General features: G+C 46.5%; 1 protein-coding gene across 1 annotated transcript in view; it reads right to left on the reverse strand.

The window, feature by feature from the left end:
* The window catches only part of Ptpn23 (protein tyrosine phosphatase, non-receptor type 23), a 27,460-nt gene extending 14,141 nt beyond the window's left edge, over positions 1-13,319 (reverse strand). Inside the window, exon 1 of the mRNA XM_005383401.1 lies at positions 13,142-13,319. Within this exon, the coding sequence (XP_005383458.1) occupies positions 13,142-13,225 (84 nt within the window). The 5' untranslated portion in view covers positions 13,226-13,319. The remainder of the gene's footprint in view (positions 1-13,141) is intronic.
* Between the last annotated feature and the right edge of the window lie 460 nt (positions 13,320-13,779).

The raw sequence follows: 13,779 nt of genomic DNA on the forward strand, positions 1-13,779 counted from the left end.
TTTGGTTTCGGTTTTTCTCCGGTACCGGGAACCAAACTCACGACCTTGCGCTTGCCAGGCAGGCGCTTTTTGCCGCTGAGCTAAATCCCCAGCCCCTCCTGCTTGTTTTCATGCTCCTGTTGCAGGAAAAAAAATGTTTTCTATCCTCTGTTTTAATCTAAGGGGTTCTTTAAATATTAAGTGTACTTTTCATACACCGTATACCATTGGATTCTATTCTTTAATCCACTCTGTCAAGTGTGTCTTTTCATTGGGGAGTTGAGACTATTTACATTGAGAGATAGTACTGAAATGTACTGATTCCTGTCACTGTGCTGTTTTTCCACTGCTGATTCCTTTATGTTCACCTTTTGCTTAACTGCTTACACTGCTTGTTGTAGGCCTTTTGGCATTGATGTCTTCATTGTCTCTGTCTGGGATATCCCTGAGTATTTTCTTAAGTGTTAGTTTCTTGAGTATATCCTTGAGTGTTAGTTTCGCAGTCATAAAGTTCTTAAGGAAGGTTCTAATTTCTCCTCTTTTTTTTTTTTAAAAGACAGGGTCTCACTATGGGTGTAGCTCAGGCTGGCCTTAAATCGATTCTCCTGCCTTAGTCTTCCAAATGCTGGGATTATAGGTATGTGCCACCGTGCCTGGCTCTATCAATTCTGCAGGATATATTAATCTGGGTCAAAAGTTATATTCTTTTAAGGCTTGGAGAACTTCTCTCCATGCTCTCCTGGCCTTTAAGATTTGTGTTCAGAAATCTGCAGTAATCCAGCTTATCTTTAAGGGTGATTTGTTGTTTTCCTCTAACAGATTTTATTTTTTGAGACATGGTCTTGCTATGTAGCTCATGCTAGCCTTGAACTGGTGGTGATCCTTAAGCCTCAGCCTCCCAAACGCTGGGATTATAGGCCTGCACGACCACACCCAGCCTCTGACAGATTTTAAAATTCCATCCATGTGCTGGACTTCAGGGATTATAACTGATGTGCTGTAAGGAAGTTTTTTCAGATCATGGCTATCTGGGATTCTATACACATTGCTTACCTGTATGCTGAATTCTTTCCCCATACTTGAAAAATTTTCTGACTTCTGTAAACAATTTTTTTGTGCTATCCGTGCCATCTTCTAACTTCTAATTCCAATCAACCTTAGGTTAGTCTTCTTTGCATTATCTAGAAGCTGTTGGATCATTTACTGGTTTTTCTTGCTTTTAAGGTATCTCTAAGTAACAGTCACCTACATCAGCTCTATCTTCTAGTTTTGACACTCTTTCCTTTCGTTGGTCACTTCTGCCCATACTTAACAGTATTTTTTAATCTCCTTGATTTCTGTTTGGTACCTTTTCACAGACTTTTAATTCTTTACTAAACTGGTTATTCATGTTTTGTATTGTTGTGGTTAACTCAGCTAGCTTTTTATTTGAACTGTCCTTAAGCTCACTGGTCATTTTAAATCCCTTATCTACTTAGTTATAGCATCTCTGTGCTTCCCAAGTACCTTACTGACCTGTTTTTTGTTGCTGCTTCTTTTCTCACATTGTACATTTCAACCATTTGGTTTTTTCTTTCCTCCCCATTAATGCCCATTTTGTTGCCTTGTTTCTTCACGTCTCTATTGTGGGTATGTTGTGTGTGTGCACGTGCACATGTGCACACTGAGGATCAATTGCAATGGAAAGACTTTGTTACTAATATGGAGATCTCTAGTTAGTATATGCTTCCACCACTCTCTCTCTCTGATCTACTCCATTTAACAGGATCAGACCTATTTGCTGTGTTGGAAGGAAAGAATCTTACTAGTCACATCAGTGTCAAGCACACATCAGTCACACACATTTCACCCTCTTAGCAGCATACAGAATGCTAACAGGTAGGCTGGGATGCGATGAGAGGGGAAGAAAAAAGGAGAGAAAGGAAGGGAGTAAATCAGTAAGAAGGAGAGAAGTATCAACAGGTGAAAAACAGCTCAGACTGTTGGAATGATTTCTACTGCTAGAGCAAAGGGTGACCATTGACACCATCTGAGAGAATGTTAGTGTAGATTTTCTCACTACACTACTATGAGAATACTGTGGTGCTGGGCATGGTGGCACACATCTGTAATTCCAGCACTTGAGAAGCTGAGGCAGGAGGATTGTTGCAGGTTCAAGACCAGCCTAGGCTACATAAGTGAGCTCAAGGCTGTCCTGAACTGTGCAGTGAGACCCTGTCTCAAAAAGACCAAAAAAAAAAAAAAAAAGAAAAAGAAAAAGAAAAAAAAGAGAGAATACCGTGGCTATGTAAGAATGTCCTTACTCTTAGGAAATACATGCTGAGATGTATACAGGGAAGTGTGAGGACGTCCAAACTTACTTTCAATGGGCTCCTGGAACTGATCTATCTATCCATCCTACCTCTTGAGACAGAGAAAACAAATATAGTGCAGTAAGACCAACAAAACTAGAAGTGAGGCTACATACAGTTCAGTGGCACAATGCTTGCACAAGGCCCCAAGTTCAATCCCTAGCCCTACCAAAACAAATGAACAAATCCCTAGGTAGTGAGGATTTGCGCAAGCATTGCAAATTATTTTCAACTTTTCTAAATGCTTGAAAGTTGGAAATCTAGTGTTTGAAGAGTTGCTGAAGAGCTGGACGTTATGGTACAACCCTCAAATCCCAGCACTTGCGAGGCTAAGGCAGGAGGATTGCCTTAAATTTGAGGCCAGCCTGGGCTACACAATGAGTTCAAAGCCAGCCTGAACTGCGTTAGTGAGACCCTGCATACATAATGAGACCCTAAACTACATAGTGACACCCTATCTCAAAAAAATTAAATTAAAAAATAAAAATTTAAAAAACGTTGAAGAGCTATAAAAACTTACCAATATTTTTAACAGTTCACAGACACTCTAAATCCCACTTATCAGGTCCTGTTAACAATTCTCATTCTAATCTATCCAACTCCTCAACTCATTAAAACAAAACAAAAAAATCTCCCACAAATACAAAATGTGACCTGGTGTGGTGGCACATGCTTGCAATCCCAGCACTTGGGAGGTTGAGGCAGGAGGATCACCGTAAGTCTGAGGTCAGCTTGGGCTACATAGTGAGTTCAAGGCCAGTCTAAAATGCATAGTGAGACTCTGTCTCAAAACAAAACAAAAACAAAAACCCCACAACAACAAAGAAAAACCCTACAAAATGTGGCATAGGGTATAAGGTAGAACTTGGGCTGGAGACATATGGCTGTGGTAGAGCACTTGCATAGCATGCATGAAGCTCTGAGTTCGCATCCCAGCACCATAAAATAAATGAAAAATAAAACTTGCATTTAAATGGGATCACGTACTTTGCTTAATTCCCTTTTTAAGAGAGTCTTATTTGTTTTTGAAATGGGGTCTCAGTATATAGTTCAGGCTGGCCTTGGAATTTCAGCAATCCTCCTGCCTCAGCCTCCAAAGTGCTGGGATTATAGGCATGTGTCACCACACCAGGCTCTAGTTAAGAGGTTTTAGATTTGCCCACCTTTAAATCAGAGAAAGTAAGCAGAAGTACAGCTAGAGGTCCCACGAGATAGAGTCCAAAAGAGTAAGAGGGACACCACAGAGTCCTAGAAATAAGGCTTCCCATGACCTAAGAACATCGGCCCTGTTGTCTACACAGTGAAGAGGAGAAAGATGCTACCCTAGCCCCAGCACACTGTTCCTAGCAGCCACTCCTAACCCATGTCTTGCTGTTCCTCCAAGATGAGCACCAGCAGCCCCGAGCTCCTACCACAGGCAGGCACCATGCTGAGGCTGCAGTCACTTAACCCTTACCACACCCACAGAGGTAGATGCTGTGTGATCACTTCCACGTTACAAATAAGAAATGAGGAAGCTGAGGCAGAAAGGTGAGGACATTTGTCAAGGCGGCCATGCTAGTACTGGATGGGGCAATTACTGAACCCAAACAATTAGGCTCCAGAGCCCATGTTCCTAACTATACATTAGAACAATGTATGTTTCTTTAAAATATATACACACACAAAATGCACACACACACACACACACACACACAGGCCAGTGGTATGTGGAACACAGGAGCTGTGGCATGCTGGCACGATGTTTCTCACACCCTCCTCTGCTGCAGTCATATCTGGGGCCAGCAGTGAACCACAGCACCAGTGGCTGAGGTCTCTGTGTCTAAGCAGACAAAACAAGACACTAATGGCACCTGGGGCTGACGGTACCCTAACTGAGCAATGAGCAGGAGTCCAGCCACACTGCAAAGTGCTGGGCCTCAGCCTTTGAGACCATCAAGGTAGCCTTTGCAGGGCTGGGGATTTAGCTCAGCGGCACAGCGCCTGCCTGGCAAGCGCAAGGCCATGAGTTCGATTCCCGGTACCGGGAAGAAAAAGAAAAAACAAAAAACTAAAAACAAAAGGTGACCCTTGCGGCCTGTACAACTGTCACTGGTGAGCAGTTCAAGCATCTCAGGGTCACCAAGAAGTGGTCCTGAGCCCAAGCCTCACCCTTCTCTGTATGAACACTGGGGCTCTGCTGCCTACCTGGCCCAGGAACTGAAAATCTATCATTTCTGTACAGCTGTGAACCTTTAGACCAGGGTCTTATTAAAACAAACATACATGAATGCGAGGGCCTGTCTGTACACTATCTGGGTTTTCTATTTCCGCAGACTGATAGAAGGACATTGAGATTTCCTGGGTCACAGATGATATAAAGAGTACCTTGAAGAAAGCTGCAATAAAACTGCCTACTGTGATTCTGGGTCTTTGCTTAAGTATGAAGTCCTTGATGGGAGTTTTATCATGCAACAGTAGTTTGCAAAAATAAACTGCCTAAACTTAAATGGGAATACAAGCTTTCCCAGTTCAACATACTCTTAAAAGTATCATTTTCTTCTGGGATCTGACTACTAAAGTGGACATTTAAGTGAAATAGAAAGTATTTATTAGAATTGTTAAATATATATGTATATATACACACACACACACACAGAGAGGCATATATATATGGTTCTCATAAACAACTCTGAAAAATGAGCAGTGAAAACAAATCCATACAACAGGTCTGTGGAGCAGCCAGAATGTTTTTTTTTGTTTTGGTTTGGTTTTTGTTTGTTTTTTTGAGATAGGTTCTCACTATGTAGTTCAGACTGGCCTTGAACACACTATGTAGCCAAGGCCAGCCTCAGACTTGCAGCAATCCTCCTGTCTCAGTCTCCCAAGTGCTGGGATTACAGGCACACGCCACCAACGCCTGGCCAGAATATGTTTTTAAACCCTGACAAAATCCTCCATTACAGCTGATCACTCCTCCACTAAAAAAAAGTGCTAAGAGATTGGGCATGGTATAGCATGCCTCCAAACCCAGCACTCTGGGAGGCGAAGGCAGGAGGATTGCAAATTTGAGTCCAGCCTGAGCAATTTAGCAAGACCTCGTCTCAAGGGGGCAGGGGGCCTGGGACTGTAGCTCTGTACAAGGCCCTGGGTTTCATCCCCACATGTGGAAAGGAAAAGGGGACAGGCCGGCTAAAGGTCACAGTGGTGGCAAACCTATGGCACCCATGCTGCAGCCAGCAGTTTGTTATCACTGAATGCTCTGAAAGGTTCACCATCACTGGCCTAGAGTAAGGAACAGAGCCGGAAGTACTCAGAAAAGTCTGGCCAGGTGTCTGAAGTCCCAGTGCCATGTGGGGAGGCAGCCTCACAGCAGAACTAGAGTCCACGGAGGATCAACAGCACTCCGGCACCTACACAGCTCACAGAGAGGCTGTTCTAAGACAGTAGGAGAGAACATACTGAGGGATCAGACTCACTGGGACAGAGGAAGAAGGCAGGGAAGGAATGATAAACTACAAAAAGTAAAAGACACGGTGGCCCACACCTGTAATCTCAACACTCTGAGGCTTAAACAGGAAGATCTCAAGTTGGAGCCCAGCCTGGGTGACTCAGCAATTTAGTAAGACCCTGTCTCAAGCAACAAACAAATAAACAGGGCTGGGGATGTGCGGCAGCTCATTCAGTATGAAGGGCCTATATTCAATCTCCAGCATTATAAAAATAAAACAGAACAGTAAAAGACTATTTCCATTTACCAAAAAATATCAAGAGGAAGGCCATATACAGAAATACTAAAACAGGGCTTTTAAAATCCTAGCTGTGAGAACTGGGCTTGGCTTTTCATGTGTAAAATGGGCTTAATAATACCTGTTATGCCTAACTCATAGAGCCTCCCATTGAGCTGTTTCCTACACAGGGAAAAGAGGACGCTCAGCCAAAAATACTGCCAGGACCTGTACTGAGAACTCCTAACACTAACTCCTGATTCTCACAGCCTTGTTAAAGAAGACAAGAACGAGGACCAGATTAGTTATGTGATCATTTGCAGCAGCCCAAGGCCATTCAGCTCCAAGGGCACAGAGAGACCTAAACCAAGACCTGGCTCCAGAGGCCAAGGTTATTCCACACTGTTCCTCTGCTCCCTTCCTCGGCAGTGCATAGCATTGGAGTCTGTACACTGTGATGCCTGCAGCAGACACCGTGGGCCCTGCCATTACTCTCCAAGTTAGAAAAACGGACCAGAAATGAACAATGGTACTGCCAGCACCCACTCCGGGGTTACCGACTCCTACCTAGGGACAATCCCTCTGCCTCACTTGCTCTTCTGCAAGCATGCTCTCCCTTCTATTATGCTTTGCTCTTGATTTAATATAGTATCTTTGAATACCAGCGTGCTAATAAGCCCAGAAGCGCCCCCCCAAAAAAGCATCACATGTCTTTTTTTTTTTTTTTAAACAGGGCATTGCTGGCCTCAAACTCACAGGAATCCTCCATCCTCATCCTACCAAGTCTTGGGATTACAGGCCTGAGCCCCACACTCAGTTTTTTGGGTTTTTAAAAATTTTATTTATTTATTTATTTATTTATTTATTTATTTATTTATTTATTTATTTATTTTGTTTTTTTGTTTTTCTCCGGTACTGAGAATCGAACTCACGACCTTGCGCTTGCCAGGCAGGCACTGTGCCGCTGAGCTAAATCCCCAGCCCTGTTTATTTTTTTAAAGAGTCAGAGTTCTCACTGTGTTGCTCAGGCTGCCCTTGAATTCCTGGCAGCAGGTGATCCCCCAGCCTCAGGATCTCAAGTACCTGTAACTGGTGTAAATGTGCATTACCTTTGTTCACCACATACACTATGCTTCTTTTTTTCCTCCACTTTCAGAATTGATTCAAATATAAAGCATTCCTTGGGCTGTGCCATGTAAGTACACAATTGAGTGCTACATGTAATACTATTACTTAGGAGCCAGGGATGGTGGCACACCCCTGTAATCCACTTGGGAGACTGAGGCAGGGAGATCCCAAGTTCAGTCAAAGCCATTACAAGGTGAGACCCTGTCTCAAAAATCAAAAAATAACAAAATAATATTGATACTTAATACAGTATATTCTCAACTACTCAATTTCAAGTGAGACTAATTTTATACAGAAAAGAGTAATGCCAAGGAAAACCATGAGTCCCTTTGTCCATCCATGTCAGCAAGCCTGGAAAGAATACCAGGCATGCGGCTGCCATGGCTGTCCTCATGGTAGCCAGCCTTGCCTCAACCAGGTGTCCTTTTTCCTGCTTTTCCCTCTTTTACTCAGCCCAAGCTCACTCTGCAGAGCCAGCTTCTCCTCACTCTTCACTTTTACCTTTTCAAATAACTTTGCCACTATTTTTTTGGAAAACAAAACAAAGCAATGACATGAGAATAGACGTCCATTCTCCCCAGCCCAATCCCCAAGTAATACCCTGGGCCTCCCTCCCACATCTCTCCTAAGTGGCCCGGCATCTTTCTGAACACAAGCAAGAAAGACTCTGGTTACATCTCCCAGAGTGCCAGCACTGGACTAGGCCATCCAGCCGGCACTCCTAAGGTCCCCTGTGTTTATCACTTCCTGAGGAAAGGTGAAAGACTGATCTATACCCTAAGTGCAATGGGTGCAGGCCTTGGTGTATGTGATCAAAGTCACAGAAGAGTGAAGTGGACAATGCAGGTCATCAATGCCTGGAGCCTCTGCCTTAGAACATAAGAGGAAAGGAAGCTCAGGCAAAGCTGAAAGAGCTAAGACAGGCTACCACCTCAGGCAGCACAACGACCCCACCTCACTGCACAGCACCCAGAGATCTTCATGCCTCATCCACTCATCTGCCTTTCTCTCTGTGTGTAAATGCACAAGCAAGCCAATTTTCAAGGTTCCACAGTTCCCAAGGGAAGTCTGGAAAGGAAAAAAAGTGCCACAAACCTGAAAAACCAGGCTCTATCTAGACATGAATAAGATGAACAGTAAGAAGGGGCAGCGAGCCAGGTGTGGTGGTGCACGTCTGTAATCCCAGCATTTGGGAGGCTGAGGCAGGAGGATTGTTGTTGAGTTCTAGGCCAACCTGGGCTACATAGGTAAGTTCAAGCCAGCCTGCACTGCATATTGAGACCCTGTCTCAAAAAGACCAAAAAAAAAAAAAAAAAAAAAAAGAAGAAGAAGAAGGGGGGCAGCGAGCCTGTGCATTTTGGAGCGTGACAGTGAGCTGTGGCTAAAGTCAGAGGGGGAAGCTTCAGTAGGGACCCAGCAAGGCCGATGACCAGATGTGGGATGAAGAGAGGCTGAATGTTTCCACAGAAGAGGACAGGGTACAGCATGTAGGGAGCAGATGACAGTCTGAACAGTAGGCAGTTTCTCTGGAGGGCCCCGGTAGGAAGTGGAGAAGACCCAGACACTGCCACATGCTTGTAATCCCAGCACCGAGGGAGGCTGAGGCAGGAGATGACAAGTTTGAGGCTGGCCTGGACAACTTATTAAGACCCTGTCTCAAAATAAAAACTAAAAGGAGAGTGGCTAGGGACAAAGTTCAGTGGCAGATTGCCTGTGGGTCTGATTCCCAGTACCAAAAAAAAAGAAAGAAAGAAAAAGAAGTGGAGAGGCAAGAGAGGAGCAGAGAGGAGAAGAGGGAGAGAAAATGAGATTTACTCAGCTAGCTAGCGGTACTGTGGACTGGAGAGGGGCTACTGAATATATGTATACATATATATATACCCACACACACGTATTTTATTTTCTAATAAATCTAACCAAGTTACCCAGCTTGGCTTCAAAGTTGAGATCCTCTTGCCTCAGCCTTCCAAGTAGCTATAATTACAAACATTCAAAAAATGGAGACTTAGAAATCAATTCAACCAGAGTGGAAGGAAGGGAGAAACGGAAAGCCAACTGACAGGCCAAGTGGCTACCCACCAAAGGGCACACCTGCCCTGGCTGGGTCACCACCACCACCACTGAGTAAGTTCCACAAAGGCAGATTTGTTCCTACTGTATTCTCAGGGTGGCAACAGAGTAATTTTCAGTGGAAAAGGCACTCAATGATTGGGGGAGGGATGGGAATTGAACCCAAGGCCTCGTACACTGCCATTGAGCCATATCCCCAGTCCTTTTTAAAATTTTGAGACAGGTTGCTTGGGCTGGCCCTGAACCTCTGGCCTGAGCCTCCTAAGTAGCTGGGATTACAGGTGTGTGCCACCATGCCCAGCTATAACTACGTGTTCAATGAATGAGTCAGAGGTGGATATATCACTCAAGTCCAAGTGAGCCTGACATGGGTTCATGTTCAACTGGTGAAGAACAGGTGTTTAGGTCAGAAAGAAGAACGAACTTAGGAATACAAACACCTGTGGCCTAATCATTCACATAAAGAGTGCAAGAGTCATGCTTTACATTACCAGTGAGTCAGTACTCTGTCCTCCAAAGCACAGCTAAGAAGGTGCACGGAGACTGGGCCTGTGAATCAGTGGTACAGCACTTGCCCAGCTCAAGGGCTCGGATGCCATACCACACCCCCCTGCACACATGAAAGGTGCAAAGCCAGCAACACTTTTCCTCTAAAACATTATGTGGGCCCAGGTATGCCAACCTAAAGTTCAGCGCTGCGGTTCAAAACTTCTGGCTCTTCCTTCACATCACTCTTTAATGCAGTGATGGTGAACCTTTTAAAGCTTTCAATAACAAATACCCAGCAGAGAACTCGTGCCACAGATTCACCACCACTGGTTTAATGGAAGGCACATCCACCAGGAGTAAAAGAAAAAAACAATGCTGTTAAAACAAAAATCCTTGACAAGTTTAAATTTAATGGCATTTATCTGAGCAAAAGCGAAAGCACAACAATGATCTGTGAATGAGGTGGTCCGACCACAGCAGGTTCAGAGAACTCAAACTCAACCTAACATATACAGAAACAGTGCCAGGCACAGGAAACAACTTCAGTGGCTAACTAGTCAATCAACCAGTCAACTGCCTACTGCTTAACTAGTTGTTTAATTAATTAATTGGCTACAAGGCCTCCTGCAACCAACCAAAGCTCAGTTACAGTGACTAAACTACTGGTTTGGTCTTTTAAGCCCAGTGCAAATCTACGGCCGTTCACGAATTTTATTTAATAGTACCAACCAATGTTAAAGGTTTTGTCATAAGACTACCCCTCACAAAGAAACTGTCTAGAGAACTCCCATTCATCCTTTAAGACTCACCTCTAGCAAGCCTTCCTGATGAGTCCTCCTTAGGTTGGTACTTCTGCACACTACAAATACTTCAACTCTCATACTAAAGTCATCTATGCAATCTTTTTTTTTTTTTTTTGAGACAGGATCTCACTATGTGGTTCAGGCTGATCTTGAATTCACTGTGTAACCCAGGCTGACCTTGAACTCACAACAATTCTCCTGCCTCAGCCTCCCCAGTGCTGGGATTACAGACCTGCACCACCATGCCTGGCTCATCTATGCAATTTTAAAATTTCCTCCACTACACTTAGAATTCAGGGCAGAGGAATCGTCATCTGCATAATCAGAGCTCAGTATACTGTGCTTGGCAGGCCAACATTATCAGAACCAATTTAGTTTTACTCTACTATCCTAAGTTAAATTCTACCCCTAAGTCCAAGTCACTGGTTTTCACAGCTCAGAGCAAGGACAGCGAGAGATGGGGATAAGTGGCAGAAGCCAAAGAGGGGCTGCGCGTTAGGAAAGGAAGCACTGCCAGGCTGCAGAGCCTTCTACAGGCTCTCTTCCAGTGTCTAGGGCAACTGCTTCTCAAGCAACTTGTCTCAGAGGCCCAGGTGCTCCCAGGGAAGTCACAGCGCATCCAACACTGTACCCGGTTTGCTGTACATGAGTGGCCACTAAGTTCAAACAAAAATACCTCCTAGGAGTTTCTGGGCTCAGCTTTTTACTTCATACATTTGGGCTCATAGTAATCTAGTTCTAATCTAACTCCCCTCTCCACTGTCATTAAGTCATGGGAGAAACAGTTTCTGGTGGCCAACTATGAGGGTGCTCTGCTGGCTATCCGGATGGTGAACAGGAAGGTTAGAACACAGCAAGCCAGGCATGGTGGTGCATGCCTCTAATCCCAGCATTTGGGAGGCTGAAGCAGGAGGACTGCTATAAGTTCAAGGCCAGGTTGAGTTACATAGTAAAACTCCATCTCAAGAAAAAAATACTACACATAACTATCATCAAAGAAAAGATGAAAGGCTGGGCATGGTGGTACATGCCTATAATAACAGCACCTGGAAGGCTGAGGCAAGAGGATCACTATGACTTCAAGGTGAGCCTGTACTACTTTGAGACCCTGTCTCAAAAAAAAAAAAAAAAAAAAAAAAAAAAAAAAAAAAAAAAAAAAAAAAAAAAAAAAAAAAAAAAGAAAAGATGGAAAGAGAGGAATTCAGAGAATAACCCAGCTAAAAGGATTAAGGAAGGCTTTATGGAAGAGTGGACTTAAACTGGACCTTGAAAGAGATGTCCCAATATACAGAGACGTAACAAGGGGCCATCACCACCCTCCAGGGCAAAAATTTGAGGTCTTCTTACCACTAAAGTTACAGAGGACGAAACCCAGAGCATGTTAAGTAAACAGCACGTAGCTATGAGACACCTGTATCAGAAGCATGCAGATCAAGCACACAGTGGGACCTTACTAAATGCTGAAAGGACTGGAATAGTTCAGAACTCTGAAGGGGAAACCAAAAATACTGGCTTTATTCTGTAAAACTAGAGAACAAGAATTCTGCTGTTTTAGAAAAACTCATCTAGTGGTATCTGTACAAAAGATGCGGAACAGTTAAAATTGTGGAGTTTTTCATTGGTCTAATTTGCTGGGTTTACAGAACAGGAAAAAGAGGCCGGGGCTGGGGCTGGGGGGGGGTAGCTGAGTGAGGGCGCATGCTTAGCATGTTTAAGCGTCTGGGTTCAATCTCCAGCACCGCAAACAAACAAAAAGCAACAAATGGGGCCCTGAGCAAAGGCGGTGGGTGTGAAGAGAAGACTGGAGACAGCTTCCTAGGAAACTACCTCCAAACCCACTTCGAGCACCTGCTGACTTGGGTACCACCGTGTACTGCTTACGCCGGCAGCGTAAGACCCCGTGCCTCCCACCTTCAGCAGCCTCTGGTGTTCCTTCTCCCTTCTGCTCTCGCCCTCAAAGCTGCTTGGAGGTCGGGGGCGCCCGATGCACATCGGCACAGCCGACCTCGCCCTTCTCGGAAGCCCCGCGCGTCCGCCAACGCCAGACCCGCCTGTCGGCTGCGGCCAACACAATGACCAGCCAGGTCGCGCCTAGCGCTGCAACACCCCTTCCCGCACAAAGCAGCAGCCCTCCTAAAACCGACACGAACTGCTTTCTGGTCCAAAGGAGCTTCCGGACGAGATGCTCCCCGTGAGGGGGCCACACAGAACGGCCGCGCCAGAGACACCCCACCAGAGGACCAGCGTCTTCAGCGCAAGTCCCGAGCCATCCTCCGCCCGCCCCGCCGTCGCGGACTGACAGCACGGAGGGGCGGGCCTCGCGCGGAGGAGGGGCGGATGGAGTCGGGTCCCGAGCGTCACGCGGGGGAAGTAGGGAGTCCGGGTGGGACCTGCGGCGGGCCGCGGCCAGAAGTCGCGAAGGGGGTTCCGACGAGGAGGCGCGCAGGGAGGAAGGGCGGTCTGCGCGCGCCGAGCGGGGCCCGGAGGCCAGGCCCGGGAAAACCTGGCCGCCCACCCCGCGACGGGGCCGGGGAGGGGTGCGCGTGCGGGGGACATCCGGCGCCGGCCGACGACGGAGGCGCACGGCGGACGGGGAAGGCGGGAGGAGGCTCACCTTCTTCACGGCGGGCTGGAAATTAAAGTCGCCGGCCTCCTTCAGGTCCAGCCAGATCATGGGCATGCGGGGCACGGCCTCCATGGCGGCCAGCGCCCAGCGGGCCCTCAGCCGTGCTCCTCACGGTCCGGCTGCGGGCTCAGCCACGCACAGCCCCGCCTCTCCACGCCGGAAGTCGCTGGTCACGAGAGGCCGAAGAATGCCCCGCTGCCTGCCGGGAGGTGCAGTCCGCGCCCGCGCAGCCTTCTGCGCATGCTCAGTCCGCCTTGCGCCTGCTTAGTGCTGTCGGAGCGGAGGGGCGGTATCCGCCCCAGGAGAAGAGGTTTCTGGAAGTAGTGGGGTCTTTAGTAAGCGGGCTGGATAAACACGGTTCATGCTTGCCTGCCGCACCTACCTCCCAGAGTGGGCGCCGGGAAACTCCCTCTTGAACTTGTAGTTCCAAGTACGCTAGAGGGCCGTGCAGGGCTGGAGCAGATGCTGTGGGAGAGATCATGCAGCGGGCAGGCTCCCGGAGAAATGGAGCGGGTGGGTGGGTGAACTTACCTGGCCCAGATAAACCAGGCCCAGGAAGGGTCATGGGATGGAAAAGAGTTACCTCCGGAGAGGACCTGTAGAATAGAAATTTTATCTTTTTTTTT

Source organism: Chinchilla lanigera, unplaced genomic scaffold (assembly GCF_000276665.1).
Source record: "Chinchilla lanigera isolate Chin_1 unplaced genomic scaffold, ChiLan1.0 scaffold00019, whole genome shotgun sequence".
In the NCBI taxonomy this organism is placed as follows: Eukaryota; Metazoa; Chordata; class Mammalia; order Rodentia; family Chinchillidae; genus Chinchilla; species Chinchilla lanigera.